The sequence below is a fragment of the Dufourea novaeangliae genome, unplaced genomic scaffold, assembly GCF_001272555.1.
Source record: "Dufourea novaeangliae isolate 0120121106 unplaced genomic scaffold, ASM127255v1 scaffold50, whole genome shotgun sequence".
NCBI lineage: Eukaryota > Metazoa > Arthropoda > Insecta > Hymenoptera > Halictidae > Dufourea > Dufourea novaeangliae.
Window position 1 is genome coordinate 599,012 of NW_015373927.1, and position 18,206 is coordinate 617,217.

Below are 18,206 nucleotides of genomic sequence, written 5' to 3' on the forward strand. Positions count from 1 at the left end.
CTTGAGAAAACTTAATAATTTTTACACTTTAATCCAATGGTCCAACTCAGGAAATCACAGGTCCATTCTGGGAAACGGGTCGCTTTGATTGGACTGATCCAGAATCATAAAAAACTACCTGTTTACCTTTTTGAAGTATAACTTGGGAAAGTTAAATTAGATTATCTTGAAGACATAACTATAAGTGTTAATAGGTAACAAATAGGTGTTAACAGTGTTTTATTATCAACCTACAATAAAAAAGATTACAAGTAGTCGAAATTCGGCAACCTTTTCCTACAGGGTGTCATCACTTCGTTTTGCCGCTATTTGTGTTTGTTTAACTTATGTCAGTTTTTATTTAACAGTTGAGCAGTGTGAATTATCTAATTTTATCTTGCGACGTTTGATTTTTGAAATTCAATTTGATTATTGGCATTCGCATTTAGGAGCATTTTACTGAACCCACCCTAGCGACGGAGGATACAAGACTGTAATGGTCCGCTCGACTTCGATTGATTGCAACTTGTAATCATAAGTAAACCACGGCCGTGGGGATTCGTTTCAATGCAATTCAAAGTAGTGGAACCTCGTTCTAGAAGAATTTCTTTTGTTTCTTATATTTCCCGTAATAGTCTGCAATGGTAGAGTTTAGTTGCGTTTTTTTGCTCACTTATCTGCTGATTTTACTCATTTATCATTTCCGAAGATGACTGTCTGTGAAGTGATCCAACCAAAGATTATCACATTAGGGTTGTTATATCCAAATAATCTTTTCATTTGAAGCTTTCTAAGGCGCCTAAAACTTTTGTAAGTACGAAGAAATTCTACAGCGGTACACAGATTTCCGTTTCAGTTCAGTTTCTACAGATTAATCCATAAAAAATTGATATTCCTATAAACATTCATAATCCGCAGATAAAATAAATGATATTTTTTTGACCGAATGCGCGTGTATGATTCACAGAAATCATTGAGCAACAATCCCGTGGGGAACGTGTATCGTGGCTAGGCGGTTCAGATGTCACGGGACGTTTCAGATGTTCACTCACGCGGAAGGGGAGCGTCGACCGCCACAATAGGTGAGACTTTCATCGATCAGAAAAGTCGCGTTTCCAGCGGCACACATACACACACGTGGTCGAATCGTCGTAGGCCGGAGGAGCCGTAGTTCCTGACTCGACGTTGTAGAATGCCAAGCGGCGGACGCGCCAGCCCCGCTTTGTTGAGCAAATAGACTCGTTTGTTGGTCCACTCCTGGTACCTGCAGATCGCGCCGAATCCCTAAAGGCGGCTGCGTGACAAGAGGATGCAATAATGGGAACGCTCCGGAAAACCGATTTCCTATGCCGTGAAAAAGGGCCCCGCGCCGGGAGTACAGGGGGTCCGTGAAACGGAAGAAGACCGTGGATACGCGCGGCTGGATGTCGCCGTCCTAGTCCTAGAAGTCTTCGACGGTAACCTTTCGAACCTGCGGCGCACTCTTCCAATAATGACGCAATGAGTGTCTCGGACTACCCGAGATTCGTCACAGTAGTTCGTATTACCTACAGTGTTTCCAACGTCTGCCAGACGAATATTATGGAATGGAACGTTGAAACAGATTCGAGACATTTTTGTTTCTAAACGGTCCTTTTTTTCGGATTTTCCCGAAAACTCCTCGTGGACGGAGGAATCAATATGTATTCGTTGGGTTGGCCAAAAACTAATCTCCGTATCTATTTCTGCGGTAGATGATGCTTTTTTGTTTTTCAATACAAAACACTGCTACTAATTAATAAAATATACTGGGTGAGTCACCTAACGTTCGCACCTCAAACATCATTCTTGTTTTTAAAGATACGTACGTCAAATGTTTTAACTGTCTTAAGGACAAAGTTGAATTATTCAATGGGGCTCACACGATGCCAAACAAATTATTGTTTTCGCGTCATTTTTTTTTTTTACAGATATCAAGATCACCGTCATTTTTTTACACAAAACCACCCTTTTTCCGTGACCTTGAATGACCTCGAATAATTGTAGTCACTGCATACCTAATGAAAGGGACTATCATTGTAAGTGTTTAAAAAAGGGAGTGATTCCATTTTAAAAAATGTAGGTGACCTTGATGTCTCTAAAAAAAGTGACATAAAAACAAACATTTGTTTGGTATCGTGTGAGCCCCATGGAACCATTCAATTTTGTCCTCAAAACATTTGACGTATCTTTAAAAACAACAAATATATTTGAGGTGCAAACGTTAGGTGACTCACCCAGTATACGTATTCTGAAATCTGACATTTCAACATGTCGCATAGTGGCCGGTTTCGTCGAAATCCTGACAAGAAGTAATATTTTTAAATCTAAGGTGAGTTGTTGGAATAAATTGCAATAATACGAGACTCTAAACTGATAATAATGTAGTTTCTTAATGTTAAATATTGAACGAAATAATCATTTTTTACTAAATTTCAAAATAATTATAATTATCTATAAATATATAAATGTAAAATACATTTTACTTTATATTTAGTAGTTTCCTAAGTCACCATATACATACTATATGTACATAGTTCCTGGAAAAACCGAAAAACGTTCCTCCTCCTTCATAGCAAGAATTAATCATACGTCAGAATTTGTAACCGCTCCACAATTCACAAATCCCAGGAAACGCACGCAAATGTACTATTTATCATACTATTAGGGCTATTTAACTATACATAGAATTAGGTATATACTAATGGAGCAAAACACGATATTCGTATATAACTCAGAATATCTGAAATTATCGCAACAAAATCCAATGTTCCTTTCTTCATGAACTTTCAAAGTTGATTTAAAGAAAAAAAATTACCCCTTGATCTCGTTTGCAACGTAACTTTTTCCATAGAAGAAGAGAAAAAATAAAATGAAATAAAGTAAACAGTTAAATGAAGCCATAAAACCAGAATATATAGTATGTACATACATATACATGTGTATTACTTTCGAGCATGCTTTATTTCACATATGTAGTTTGATACTAAATCAAATGCTACTTTCAATTCTGACTTCAAAATTTCACATCATAGAACTTACAAATTTGAAATTGCATATCTCTAAGAGAATTTTACAATGAAAACTGATATTAATTATTCATAAATGAAAATGTAATACAACAGATTTTTTAAATTAAGGAAGAAAATTTGTTTAAAATCTTTCTGATCTTTGCGAATTTATTACAAAAGAACTATAAAAAAAATCATTCCGAAACTTTTAGTATTTTAAGTATTTATTGTTTAAACCTACAAATAAAATTTTTGTTTGTTAAAGATGTCGCCTGTAAATGTTGCTATTGCAGGAAGTTGCTGCAGCCTCCGTACCGAAGGTATAATTTGTGAATAGTCTATGAATGAAATGTCTACAGTCGATAAACCTATATCTTTAATAAAATGATTAATTTAAACAACATTACTTTGCACGAATAATTAAAAAAAATACCCTAAAAATGATAATTTATATTATACTTGTTATTATGTAGTACTTTTGATTCATCGACTGTATAATTTCAAGAATAATAAGAAATATGTTTCAGTTTTTCATTTGTTTGCAACTTTAAACGATAAATATAAAATACTGAAAGTTTCACAATAATTTATTTAATAGTTTTTTAGTAATAATTTCACAAAAGTCGACTAATTTTCAACCGTCTGTGTGTAATTCCGCGCTTAAATATGCGTTTTTACAGATTAACGAAGCCTACAGTAGTCATTTCACGTACTCTTTTGTTGTTGCACAAGTACCGACTGAGTTTCAATTTCCAGTTTGGTGAAATCGAGCAGACATTCAAAACTGTATACATACTGCGACCTGCTAAAGAATTTCGTGGAAGTAGTAGATCTGACGGCGAGCTTTCCGACTGACAGAAAATCTACCAAGTTAGGCTATCTCCGAGACTGTGACGAATACGAATTTCTTCTATGATAATGAAGTAATGAACGTTCTGGGACTACGATTTGATACGCTTGCCCAACCTGTGCCGAAATTTCCGGGTAGCGATGGCTTCGAACCATTTTCGTTTCCATTCGAAACGAAACTGCAAGAATATTTTCAATAAATATAGCTAGGCGGACTAATGAAAATCTTATATAAAACAACACGTTCAAAATTGACAATAATATCAAGTACTTGTACAGAAATGTAAAATACCGGTATTTTCGGTTGAACCTTTGCCCTATACATACGTATGTATAAGCTCTACCCTTATAGAAACCGAAAAAATGCCAGTATTTATTTCTGTTTAGATTAAATTCTAATCCATTTAAGTTTCCAACATGCCTGGATGTATCATAAATTTTCGCGTTGCCCAGAAAGCTGTACGACCGCCGTGTATTGTTTGTTGGTTCACGAATGTTGCGAGATATTCGAATCTGTTGGTAGAAGGATCACGGAAAGTACGAAAGTACCACGAAGGTGGGCGCAAGCAAGGATGCAACTAAATCTATGGTTCGCCACGGGGTGACGACGTCTTCACGATGGGGGGGCCAAGCAGCCCGTATAAAGATGTCCCACCGGCGCGACTCGAAAAACGTACTTTGCCTCCTTTTGGAAATCCACGGCAGCGGCCTTCTCGGTCGTCGTCCCTTTTTCACGACAGTCACAGTCACGTGTCTGGGTCCCGTCGGCACGTTCTTTCGCATGCACACTCTCTCGTCCCCGGGAATCCAATCTAGTCATTACTCTGTTTTCACGTGTTCGATGCCTATTGCAAACATGCACAAATGATTCTGCTTTTTTTTTAGTTATGTAAAATATTTCTACATATATTTTTTCTGTCTACAGAAGAATACATGCTCTAGTAGCAATTACTATTGGTATTTCGATGGATCTTTGATGGACTATTGATTGGTCAACAATTAGAATTGTCACCCTTTTTTGCAACTGGACCAACAATCATACCCAACGTAGGGCCAACTGGAGATTTCTTTCTGTCAGGCTAATTGTTGAGTATCTACAATAAACGAACAATAGGAAGACAGTTGGCTATACTACACATTCATAAAATCCTTTACTAATATTTCACGGAGTATAACACTGGAAATAATATTTATAGTAACTACTTGTTACAATAATTATATACATGTATAAATTGTATATGTATATTAAACAAGTAAACAAGTGTTTTACCAGCAAACTTACCCTTACAATTTATTATGTACAATTTATACATGTAGCTAATTATTACAAATAATTATTATAAGTCATTTCCAACCTTCTCTCCCCTGACTCTATTTTCACAAAATGTCAAATGTCAAACGTGTTCCGCGACAGTAACAAATTGTGAGTATATTCATAAATAAGACAACAAAAAAATCAATTTGAACTAAAATAACAAGTTTTTGGTTGTAGCAACGTTCCTGACGTCTTTAAGACGATATGTGAATGTTGGCAAACTTTGCGTGGGCCAATGTTGTATTATCATTGTAAATTTCCTGTTAATTAACCAACTGTAATAATTGTAGGCCCAACATTGAATATTCGTTGGCAAATTACTGTGCGTCGGAAGAATAGTGTCACAAGTCGAAAATACGTCATTTTCCAGGAGAGCGAAAAGAAACTCATTGCGATGCATTGCGTAGTATTTTAATATTAAACAAAGGGACACTAGACCCATATCGAAAATAAAAAGAAAATGGAAAAATTTTTACCTGTAACACTTTTCTCGCGGGGGTGCGATATCATCTATATTATGAAAAGCGATATCAGTATATTATGAAAAGCATTATTTTATTTTTCAGAAAATTATTTCGATATTGCTATCTTTTAAAACGCACACACACACTCACACACACGCAGTAAGAATAGTAATATTTCCGTGCGCGTCAATTCGACTGTGAATTTATTTTCAGAGGGGTGTGTTCTTTGTTACAAACTGGAGAAATACGACAATAAACGAGTAGAAAAAGTATATGCCATTTATGAAAGAAAATATGGCTATTATTTAATAATAACCGTTAATGTCTTCTACGTTCTACGTATTTATATTATATTTCCTACTTCTATTTATATAATTACAATTTACAATAAATAAAATTGACTTAACTGACTTAAATGATGAAAATGTTTCAATTACAAATTGCGTCTTAGTACTTCATATTTCATAAAAATAATGATGAAATATGAAAAGTAACAATGGATTTTTCAATACCTTTTAATAAATCTAATATCATATAGGTACCTACAATAAGCGAAAACGTATATTACAAATTTGTTGAACACCTACATCACTATACATCTTTCTTATGTAGTTTACTCTAAGGTTGCACGTGATGTTCCTATGTAGTGTTAATTTTTACCATAATTATTGCCAAAAAGTAATATACAGCACGTCATGTTTTCTAAACCGTTTGAATAATATTTATTCGTTTAAATATTTTACAACAGTAACGTTGGCTTTGATGGCAGAACGATCTCGTTTTTCTGAAAAAGAGAACAACTTGTGTGTTCTCTCGACCACCGAGTTTTCCCATCTAGGGATGAAATCTAAAAAGACACCATTTTCGGGGAGACATCGGTATCTTTTCCAGAATTAACGAGCTTCGGCCCAAAGCGTACGTGCTGCCGCGTCCGTAAAATCGCACACACGTAGACATCAAAGCGCGCCGACCACTACTTATGCCTGAACGCATCTCTGGGCATTAGACTCGCAGGTGGCTATTATCTCATCCAGACGATTCAATTGAGCCACGCAAGCGATAGTCTGCAACTTCATTGATGCTTTAAACGCGATATTAATTTACGGTGGTTGCCACAATGTAAGGACAAAACAATGATAATTGTGGCAAAAATTTTGGCCATTGTTACGCCCTGCGACACGATAATATGTATAATTGCACACTGTGTCATCATGACAAAGCACTGCAGACGATAAATAAAACAACTATTATTTTCTTCACAATCGCGTAATCCATATACTGTATCATTAAAACCCTTAATCTTCTTGTAGGGGAAAGGTGTCTAAAACTATCCGTTTAAGGCGTAATTTATATAAAAAATACAAATGTTCATTATTTAAATAAAGGTAAAGTAGTTTTTGTAAGTTAGTCTATCTATCTTATCATTAGCTTAAATAAAATTTAGCTACGTGATTAATTATATTTTATATTCACATTTCTTTGAAGGCATACTTAAGGATCATTTTATAATGTATGTGTATAAAATGATCCCCGGGGATCATTTATACCTACTTATAGTAAATACGACGAACATTAAAAAGCATTTCAGTTATTACATTTTATTTAAATAAAAACAGCTTTGACGCGTTTTTTTTCTTTCATACTGACGGTTGCATTGTTGTAACTAAAACAAAAAACAATAATATAGCATATGGGTAAAATGATTCCTGGGATCATTTTGTCCTATTAGGGAGGGATCATATGACCCCAAACACCCAACTCACATTCAGTGGTTGAATATAACATCAACTTAATACATGCGGTAACGAAACATTAATTAACTTATTATTGAATTGTGGTTAAATCCGTGCAAGAAGCTGCTGTCACATTAAACCGTTTATGACAAAAGTTACACAACATTGAAAAAGACCTTATCTCAGATAAATTGCAGTAATTTAAAATTTTTATTGTGGACAACACACAGAGCATTAATATTTACATGGCATTTTGAGCAACGACTAGTGACGTGCGGGGAGAACTATTGTGGAACGGCATTGCGATATAGCTCCACTAATAATTATAGACCACAGGGCAGCCAGGAATCATTTTATCCCTAGTGATCGTTTTAGACACTTTTCCCCTACGTAGGGGGTATGTACAGAAATGTAAAATAACTATTTAAATCTCTTTTAATTAAACCCAATTTAATTGTACTTCAAATTGTAATTCTACTAGTTGAAGAGTACCTAATATGAGATTTCTGTTAATAATTATTACGGTACATTGATGAGGCTCAGTAATAATTTTTGTTTTACAATTTCTTTCATTCTGCTTCCATAATTTCACTTCTCACTTTATGTTAGAACTTAATGCTACTGCAACAGCATTATTTTTATTTGTACCGTCACTATAATATAACTATTCAAATAAACTTAAATAAATTTATTATCAGATAACTACGCGACTACTTAAATTTTATTTTACAGTTGTCGTGCATATATATGTATAATAGATTTCGTGTTGCTTTCCAACAAATTGCGTAGGATTAAGAGGTAAAAGATTAACAGTTCATTCCGCAAACTTCCACTCTAAACATTCAAGAAAATAGATTTTTGATCTGTAATAAATACATATAACTATTTCGCTTGACGTCTAACATTACCAGTTCGGGAATTACGACCATGGTTTCTCCAATTTCTCGAAGCAGTTACCATGTAAGGCAGACCTCAAAGGCCGATAATAATGGAATCAGGAATGAAAAGGGTTGCAGTAGTCCTTGCAGGTGGCGAGAGCCTCGAACGCCGTTTCAGTGTTGACGAATTAATCCTGTTAGTCCACAATAACGGGAAACAATGGCCGTGGGCAAAGTTTATCCGATTTAACCGGACGGGATTAACCAACTCACCCTGGCCCCTCCCGCCGGTTCCCCACCCTTGCCGCTCATCCCACCAAAACCCGTAATTTACACGTTAGTTATGGGAAAGTCATTAAGGCTACTTAGAACGTTGCTTTTGATCTTTTCATAAGCTCAAATGCCGTTTGCCAACTTTACATTGTCAATCGGCTTGATTCGATTTTCATGTAAATGATACGTACAACTATGTACATGCAACCGATGCGGTAACAATGTAATATTAGGTGTAACAATAAGTAATTCACTATTATTCTTTAATTGTGAGGCGATGTATTTCAAATTAAAAATGTCTTCTCAACTATATTTACTGAATAACAATATTGTGAGATGTCGGAAAATTGTTATTGGTATAAATGAAACAGTATAAATGATTCTTGATTTGTACACTGATTTCTCTACGACTCTACGAAATGTGTACATACAGTGAAGATTTAATGGTACACCCCATACACAATGGAAAATGTTAGAAATAATTTTTTAAAACTTCACGATACTAAAAATAAACGAATTATGGTATTTCTTCGTCCGTGAGTTTGTCGTACCTATGGGTTATAAATGAAATACGACAAGGGTATGTAAGTATCATATCTGGATAGTTCATTCCCTGTTATGATTATACATACCTAGATCGGAGAGAATATAGGATCAAAGGTCTACGTCAACATCACGTATATTGAAGAAATTTGAATTGACATTGTTACGTTTGTTATTCGGCTCGATTAGTTTATAAATACATATAATATTCGATATAGTATATTAAGTTTTATGCATTCCAGTGCTAAAAATTATTTTGTACCTAACCCAGACCTATTATTTATTATTACTTATAACGTAATTAAAAATGATACGCTCGGTCGCAAAATCGCGTATAATTATTAAAGTATATCGATGCATAATTTGTTCTTTTAGCTTCTCTTGAAACTCAAATTACTTTAATAAATTAATGTTTCAATTGTTTTGAGAAATGAACCCTGATAACGAAAGTTGTGTACAAGTTTCGAGCAAATTGCCAGCAATAAATGAGAAAAGTTGTCTAAAAGAACTATAGCCATCTGTTTTCGCATTTGACTTGGGTTTTGCAGGCAACACCAGCTGAGAAAATGGTAAAAAAAAAATTGGCAGGAAGTCTTGCAACATCACCTATGTCAAGTTGAGGGCAAAACCGGAACAAGGTTTGCGTAAGCCAATTTGCTGTAGATACAGGTACTTGTATGTTGCTGCCAATGTGCGCACAAGTTGTTTATAGCAAATAACATTATAATAGGCATTTGACAAAATTTGGCTGGCTGGAAAATTTAATTTGTGTATTTTCCATTTCTCAAAATTTCCTTTCATTCATAATATTATCTTATGTTTCCGTTCTGACACTTTAAGGATAGGAAATTACATAACTATATTGCACGAATGATAAATCAAGCAAGGTGTCGAAAATATTGTCGATTGAGCCGATAGAGTCATAGAATAATCGGAAAAAATGCTCAATATCCGTGCTACAGTTCGATCGAGTATCTTTAAATAGCAGCGGTTGAAGCAGCAGCAATAACAAAGGGCATTTACCCCCTTTCGTTTCGATGTTATTCACATGTGAACGGAACAATTCAGTCCCCGCGGAGAGAGTTGCTCGCCCGGGAATCGTAAGAGGGCGTAGAAACGCAGCTATCGCATTTGGATTTGTTTGTATACGCGGGTTCGCAGCGTCGAGTTTAGTTGCGGCTGCGCTCCCCACTACCGGGTGCCGTAGCCGTAGCTCGATCAGCCACCTTCGAAATCCCTGCCCCCATCGTAACCACGCGTTGTTTGCACTGTTTGCTGTCAAACATTGGCCGCAAAACATTGTGGTGGGGCGAAAGGACGTCGCCAGTGGAAGGCGAGCAGCGACGGCTGCGATTGGTCCGACGTCTCTCTGCGCGTGTTCGCCAGGAGCGCCGTAGGCGTGGCCAGCACGACCGTATAAATAGGGTACGTGGCGGGGATGACGTCAAATACGCGGCATCGCTCCGACGGGGCAACATCTATCGTCGTTGTTCGTGAGACTAAGCCAAGTAGATAGAAGCCTGAGGAAAGGACTAAGCGTTTTATGGAACCGAAAAGTTATCGTGGACTTGTGGTGTGATATTCGTTGTCGCGATAAACTATAACACTGTGTGAACATTTATCTGTGCCCGAGCAAATAAACGGGAAATCTTGTTGTTGCACGTTTCGCAAAGAAAATTTTTCAAGTGCGACGAGTTTGAAATAATGGTGAACATGGAAGATTCCGGCGAACAGCACACGGTAACCGCCTCACCGCCGCCGCGAGCTGCCCTCAAGAGCAATTTTAGCATCCGCAGCATCCTGCCGGAAGCCTGCGCCGCGACACCAGCACCGGCGGACAGCCGATCCGTGTCCCCTGATGTCGGCCATGTCGACGACAGCGAGGATTCGAGCGATCTTGACGTGACTGGAGACGGTGGCATGGAAACTCCTCCTTTGGATTGCTCGACGAACGCCGCCGCGACGACCAACTCGTCTGACTCCAAGGACGCGAAAGACCGTCAGACCGACGAGAAAAAGAAGTCCGAGAAGCCGCCGTACAGTTACAACGCGCTAATCATGATGGCCATTCGTCAGAGTCCGGAGAAGAGACTGACCCTGAACGGCATCTACGAGTACATAATGCGTCACTTTCCGTACTACGAGAACAATAAGCAAGGTTGGCAGAACTCCATCAGGCACAACCTTTCGTTGAACAAGTGCTTCGTGAAAGTTCCCCGTCATTACGATGATCCCGGCAAAGGAAACTACTGGATGCTGGACCCGAGTTCCGAGGATGTGTTTATCGGCGGCACGACGGGCAAGCTTCGCAGACGGACCACCGCGGCATCCAGGTCGCGGCTTGCCGCGTTCAAAAGGAGCGTCGTTCTCGGCGGATTGTATCCAACAGCGTACGCTCCACCTGGATGGCCTGCTTCTCTGTACACGCTTCCGTACCTTCATCGCGCTGCAGGATACACGACAGCGACTGGCGCATATTCCACACCGGCCGGCTATCCAGCCAGCTTATTGCCCGGCGCTGTAACGAGTTCGGCCAGCAGTTTACCCTGCAAGCCTCAACCGTTGCCAGCGTCCGCCGCACCGCCAGCCCACGGGCCATTTTCCATGGAGAGGTTGCTCCAGCCACCGACTGCCGCTGGATACCCGACAAGCATCGCCGCGTCCGGTATTCCAGTCTCCAGCAACCCCTACGACTTTTACTCGACGTTAAGGTCGTTGGCCGTCCATCAACACCATCAGACGACCGGCGGCGGCGGCGGCGGCACGGTTTTCGCTCACCAACAACAACAACCGGCCAGGTACCACGTGAATCAACCCCAGGTATTCGGCCAGCTGACGTCAGCCACGGCGTCGCCAGGCAGCAGTCCCGAACCGATGTCACCTCATTCGCCGCCGGTCACGATCTGTAATTCTGTACAGCAATCGAGATCGTCCCACCCTCACGGTACTCCGCAGTTGCTGCTGAAACCGATCACTGTGCTCACCGGAAGGCAGAGCTGAACGATCACGTCCTTTCCATAGATATTATTCGCGTGTGTAACGCTTGAATTTATCGAGATATCGCTCTGATCGACGAAATGGAAATTTTCGCTCGTGATTCGACCAGCCCAACGGCAGAGAAATTATTATTCTTTCTTCACTCGGCCCAAGGTTTAATCCGTTCAGTTACGTAGAAACTCGAGAAACCAACCGTGTTTCAGATAATATCGATTACGACTTGGTTCGTTTCTACTCGCGGTTGTACCTCGTCGAAAATCGAGTTTTCGGGAATTGCTGCGTCTGCTAGTCACACAAACACGTCTGGATTGCACGAAAAAGTTTCAGTTCGTATACGATGGAAAATTCGAGCCGTTACTCTAATAGCACTGAAGGATGTATACTATATACGTATACGGTTTAGTTTTATGTCGATTTTGTAAATATAGCTTCAAGTGAAGATGCCTCGCGGCTCGACGCGTTCAGAACGCTCGACGCGGATTGATACCAAAATGTAAAATTTCTCATTGATATCGAGGATGATGAAACTTGCGTAGGAGAGTAATATAATATTGTTGTAAATAAATCTATCTAGATGATCTCTTGTTGTCGATTTTAGGCCGCGACAACCGTCATCCCAAGCTTCACCCGATAAATACAATCGAGAAACGTTTCATAGAAAAGCTTTACGCGAATCAGTCCGGTTTCGCGGTCGAAATCCCTCGACTTTATTGAATTATAGTATGTACATAGTGAAAAATTGTTATTCGCAAATACAAATTTCGTATATGTATATATGTATACATATAAAGACCGTGAATACGCGTGAATGACATGTGTATGATCGTGAAAATAAATGTTCAAACCTTTTATAGAAATCTTGTTTAATCTTCTTCAGCAATTCTTCTCAATCCTCACCTCTCAGTACCCCTTACCATTCACTCTTCCGAAGCGCTAGTTTCCTGTAATTATTTCTACACATAGAAACGGAATAGCTTTATTTTATGCACGGTGATCAATCATCGTTAGGATAGAATTTTTCTTACCTAACATTTTTTATCTCGCGTAACGTGTTTCTTAGTATGAATCGATCGAAGAATCATTTCAATGAATATTTCACTCGTTTTGTATCGGTTAACATATATTTACCTACGCGTAAGTACCAACGGTGGATCGTCGGCAGCATAATAAATTTCACGAAACACGTTACCAAAATTCTTGTCTACGGCGATCGTAAAAGTAACAGGCAGAACCCGCCGGCTGTCAAAACACAGCCTCGAAAAATAAAAGTTTCTCTCGGCAAAGTCAACGGATAATGGTGGGCACGGCACGGACAGAGGTCGGGGACTTTGAAATAGGGAATTGCTTTACTGCTCCAATATAACCATAAACCATGTTTCGGCGGCCTTCGAGAGTATCTTCGCCTTTTGGTTTCACACAACCATTTTACCCCCGAGTCCCGTCCGTCGAATAAAATCGGTGACTTCTTCCTCGTTGTCAGACCTTTTCTCATCTCTGTTCGCATTTATAGAAGAAATAAACATTGTTTAGTTGCTACATCGATCTTTCATATTATTTCCGATATCATTTTGCCTTGTCATTTATGAAAATTCTCGAACGAATTTCATCAACGGGAAACGGAGCTTGTAATTGAGTCTAATGTTCAATTCAGAACACATTCACTATTACCGTTTCTCGAGGATTTCATCTATCATCTTCCTTATACATAGAATAGAAGCACATAGGTATTAGAAAATTGAAGGGAAAAACATATTTTTAGTAGTACTAGGCAAACCTGGGCATTTCTGAAATGATATTATTTGAAATGAAATACATATTATTTCAAATAACAAAACTAATATTTCAAATAACGTTATTTTATTTTCTAATCATTTCAAATCATTCTTAGAAATAACTGTGAAATCATTCTTCGAAATTCTATCAGGTGGCTAAGACTGAGTTTCGTTTATTGACATTTTTCTGATGAGTAACACCCCTCTTTCATCTTCCACACCAGTGGAACGTTTATTTTTTTTTTCGCGGCAATATTAGATGAACCCAAGCAAAAATCTCTTACGGATGGTCTTTTTTGGGGGGGAGGGGCGGGTTCTGCTTAAAGCAAATTGCTGTAAAGATTTTTTTAAATAAAATCTTTTTATTGCATGTTAGTTTCAGTATTATTTCTTTTCCGAAATTACAAATACAGAAATAACAAAACAATTCATTATTTGACATTGCTATTTACATATTTCAAATGATTCGATAATATTTTTATTTTCAAATAACAGTATTGAAAATAAAGTTCCGAAATAAATATTTTCAATAGGTATTTCTTATTTTCATTTCAAATTAAATTTGCCCAGGTCTGGTTCTAGGTGATGTATAAAGACTACATTTCTTTCCATGATTCTTAATTATTTTGTAGACATCATTACATTTTTACGTGTGCTTGAAATGTCACTAAAGCATTACATAAGAATTTTGAAATTTCTTTCTTGACTATTCGATTTACGATGTTTGAATGTTATTACATTAATATTGGCGATTATAATCTTACACAAGATAGCAACATGTTTGTTAAGAACTTTTCTGGCAATTTGTTTATATTTAAAAAAAGAAACGGCAGCTTCCTTCAACTAAATAGGAATTCGAGTTTACAGGTCATCGAGTACATGTACTTCTATAAAAATATGAAATACCTACTACTCGTACAGGCATGAAGTACTATTTCGTAGACACATCTTCCGATAAAAATTTTCCAACGACGCTATGTAGCGAACGATGAAATTATTATTAGAGCCACAGTACGAAAAATATGGTTTTTGTGAAATCGCAATATCGAGGCATCGTAGTCTGTTTGTCCAATTGTCTATGAAAAATATGCAAAAAAATTAAACTGAGCTTACGTAATTCCAAAAAATACAGTTAAAACCGTAAAATGGTGAATTTATACAGGTGGTTCCAATAACTCGATCGCCCATTGTAGTTTTCACGTGGACCTGGTCGGAAAAGTGTGTTGTTGCTCGGTACGAGCCAACCGCTCCAATATTGGTATGATGCATTGAGAGAATGAGGCGTAAATAAGATAATAGCGTACGCTCGCGTACGTTCAACGGGGGATTTAAGCGTTTGAAGGGCCGAGAAACACACGGGAGCGAGAAAGAGAGAGGGGGGAGAGAGGGAGGCTCGACCGATTAGGATCGGTAGATGAGATTGTGACCCGCGCAGCCTCTCCACTGACAGACGCGTTTTGCATTCTTATATCTTTAACCAACATCTTCGACGGTGCGCTTCAATCGCACGGAATTGCCCACTACACTTCTTCCACAGAATACGTGTTTGATTAATTATTATTTTCTACGGTTAACATTAGAGCAACCATACCCGTCGAAACGACGGATTTCAAATTTCTTATTCTATAATTACCTATAAATCGTAACGGTGCTTTTGTCGGAAACAATGTTGACTTTGTATTTGTTCTATATTTTGTTATATTTTATTTTATATTATATATATATGATCTGTATTAGAGAAACATTAGTGCATACGATTTACGACGTTCGTAATATTAACATTTTTCTTGTATTCAGATCCTATTTTTGATTATACTGCGGCTACAGTATTTTGTCGTATCGGAGGTGATTTTGACGTGGTTAGAAACGGTTACATTGAATTCCCAGAATTTTTAGATCATCCTTTCTATTAACTAAAACAAATTTATTTACGTTTAAATTTTACACGTCATATATTGAATATAAATTTACCCCGCATGGTGGACCGACACGACTAATAATTTCAAGAAATGTTGTAAACATATTTTGATATCATTAATTTTGTATACTCGTTGGTGCGAATCGGTAAATATTAAAAAGAATACCAACTTTAAATGACGCAATTATTGCCAAAAGATTGTAGCGAAAGTTGAATCACTTGAATTAGCCTACCAGAAGAAAAAATGTACAGTCTTATACAAGTATCTTCAATACAAAAAAGTTCGATGGACTTGGTAACAATGTTTAATAGATACCTGGGCATTTTTCGAGTTTATACACTACATTTGAAAACTATTCAACCGTCTGAAGCTTCTAGTTTCGCCTAGAATAGCTGTGAAACAATAACGAAACTTTGATGTGCACACATGTAGGCAACGTGTTACTTTTTATTAAGATTTCGTTGAACCTTAAGTGGAAAATATGTACAAGAATCGAAAATTTCAAAATGGTCTTATAGCACCAGGTACTAGGACATTTCGTAATTACAAGAATATACATATACATACAGGTATGTCACTATTGCGCATTATCATTGAACCGATAACAGTTGACAATGATACATAAAGCAAAACTAAACGAATATTGCATAGCATCACGTAGTCGAAGGGGACGGTAAACACTTGCGTGGTCAATTGCTCCAAGTGGCGAGTGGTACATACTATCTGCGTGTAACTTGTCCGCGCGTGATAGATATTCTTCTCTAGCTATGCCGTGAAAATTCAGATTCGTTAGTCACCGTTCCGATGAAATTATTCACCTAGACAAAACTTCAAAATAAATCGAATCTGGGTTATTTTATCAATCTTGTGCAAGCAATACAGATTGCTCTTGCGTCTAATAGTTGTACACTGGATTCTTGATTCTCAATCAATACTAAATTGTTGTTAAATTCTTTGTTTATTTAACAAAACAATATTATATATACGATGCTGACGGGGTAGATAAAACTCATTTAATTATAATTGAAAATATTTTCCTGTAGATTAGATCGAAGAGTTCAGATTTATAGAGACAGAAGCGACTTTTACTTTTAGTTTAAATATTTTTACTGAAAATCTATTATTTCATTACTTTCTATATTCCGGTGAAACTTGCAGGGTTTTTTCTATTCATTACGAAATTCCTCCGTTTATTGCAATTTCCATGATAGAATCAGTATTTTTAACACTGGAACTACCAAACTCGTCAAAATGACGGAGTCCAGATTTTTAATTTTGTAATTATTGAAATCCTAGAGATACTTTCATCGGAATTCGTCTTAACCACTAATTTCTTATACACATTATATTATAGTAGGTATACCAAGCTATATTGCATTATATGTATATTACACGTACAGGCTCCTCTCAATTATCGTCTGGCTTGTTTACACAATAATTGTCCAGGCGTTATAGGGGCGGGAGAGGGAGAGGGGAGGAGGCCGTGGAACCTGTGAAGCGCATACTTTTTCCGGGAAAGAAACAAATTTAAGAGAGTCTGAAGCATTTCTCCCTACAAGATTATTGTCCCAGCGCTTTGTATTAATATATTACCTACGCAATTTAACTCAGCATATGTACATCAAATGCTGGTAGTTCTGGTGTTAAATATGCCTTTAAATTCCGACATCTACAGAACTTAATGTCATCTTTCCTTTTTAATATCAGGGTCTGCGAGACGTGTAAAGACGTGTAAGTGTTCCTAGCGTTTTCGTAAGTAGTCGGTAACTCGCTGAATCACTTTGCGCTATTACATTATTGTCGATGTCGTCAGCGTTATTCGCAGAGTCGCTGACTAGGGTTGCCGTGATGTTTTTCAGAGCCCTTGTAATACTATTTCACTAAGCCACATGATTGCCGCGTTATCTACAACGGTCATGCTTTAAAATCGTGTCGTTTCTGTATCCTGTATACATACATATGTACATTCGGCTGGATAGGGTTGTCCTTGTCCCGGACACCATAGAAATCAACGTTGGAAAAGTGAGAAAACATCTTGGACTCGTTCGATCGGTTTCGTGTCTCTCCACGATTATATTTTGACATCGCCATTTTGTTCACAGGACGAAAGTCATCGAACACACGCGGCCTTCAGGCCCGAATCGAAAATTCGTAAACAGAATAGGCGCATCGCACATGTGCCACGCACTTAGGCGGTCGTCGTGTCAATAGATTTCAATGGCAGCGTGTTATAAGTATTTTCCACCATAGGTGAACACACACATGGGGGACACGCAGGGGATCGTTGCAGTTTCGTCTTCCCCCTCTCGGTTTTCCCCCTGCTTAGACATGGACGTTTATGGAGAGAAAGGAATACATAGACTGGTTTCGCTTCCGAGCAGAGGGTTTCCTCTTACCGCAGGGGTAGAGATAGAAAGCGAGGGAGATAGGAGGGTACCAGGGGCAGAGCTTCTAG

General features: G+C 37.9%; 1 protein-coding gene across 1 annotated transcript; it reads left to right on the forward strand.

Annotated features, from left to right (window-relative positions):
* The first annotated feature begins 10,767 nt into the window (after positions 1–10,767).
* On the forward strand, positions 10,768–12,203 carry LOC107195083 (fork head domain transcription factor slp1-like). Its single transcript, XM_015584855.1, has one exon. It carries the CDS (start codon positions 10,768–10,770, stop codon positions 12,061–12,063), a length of 1,296 nt encoding a protein of 431 aa, XP_015440341.1. The 3' UTR covers positions 12,064–12,203.
* Positions 12,204–18,206: the final 6,003 nt, after the last annotated feature.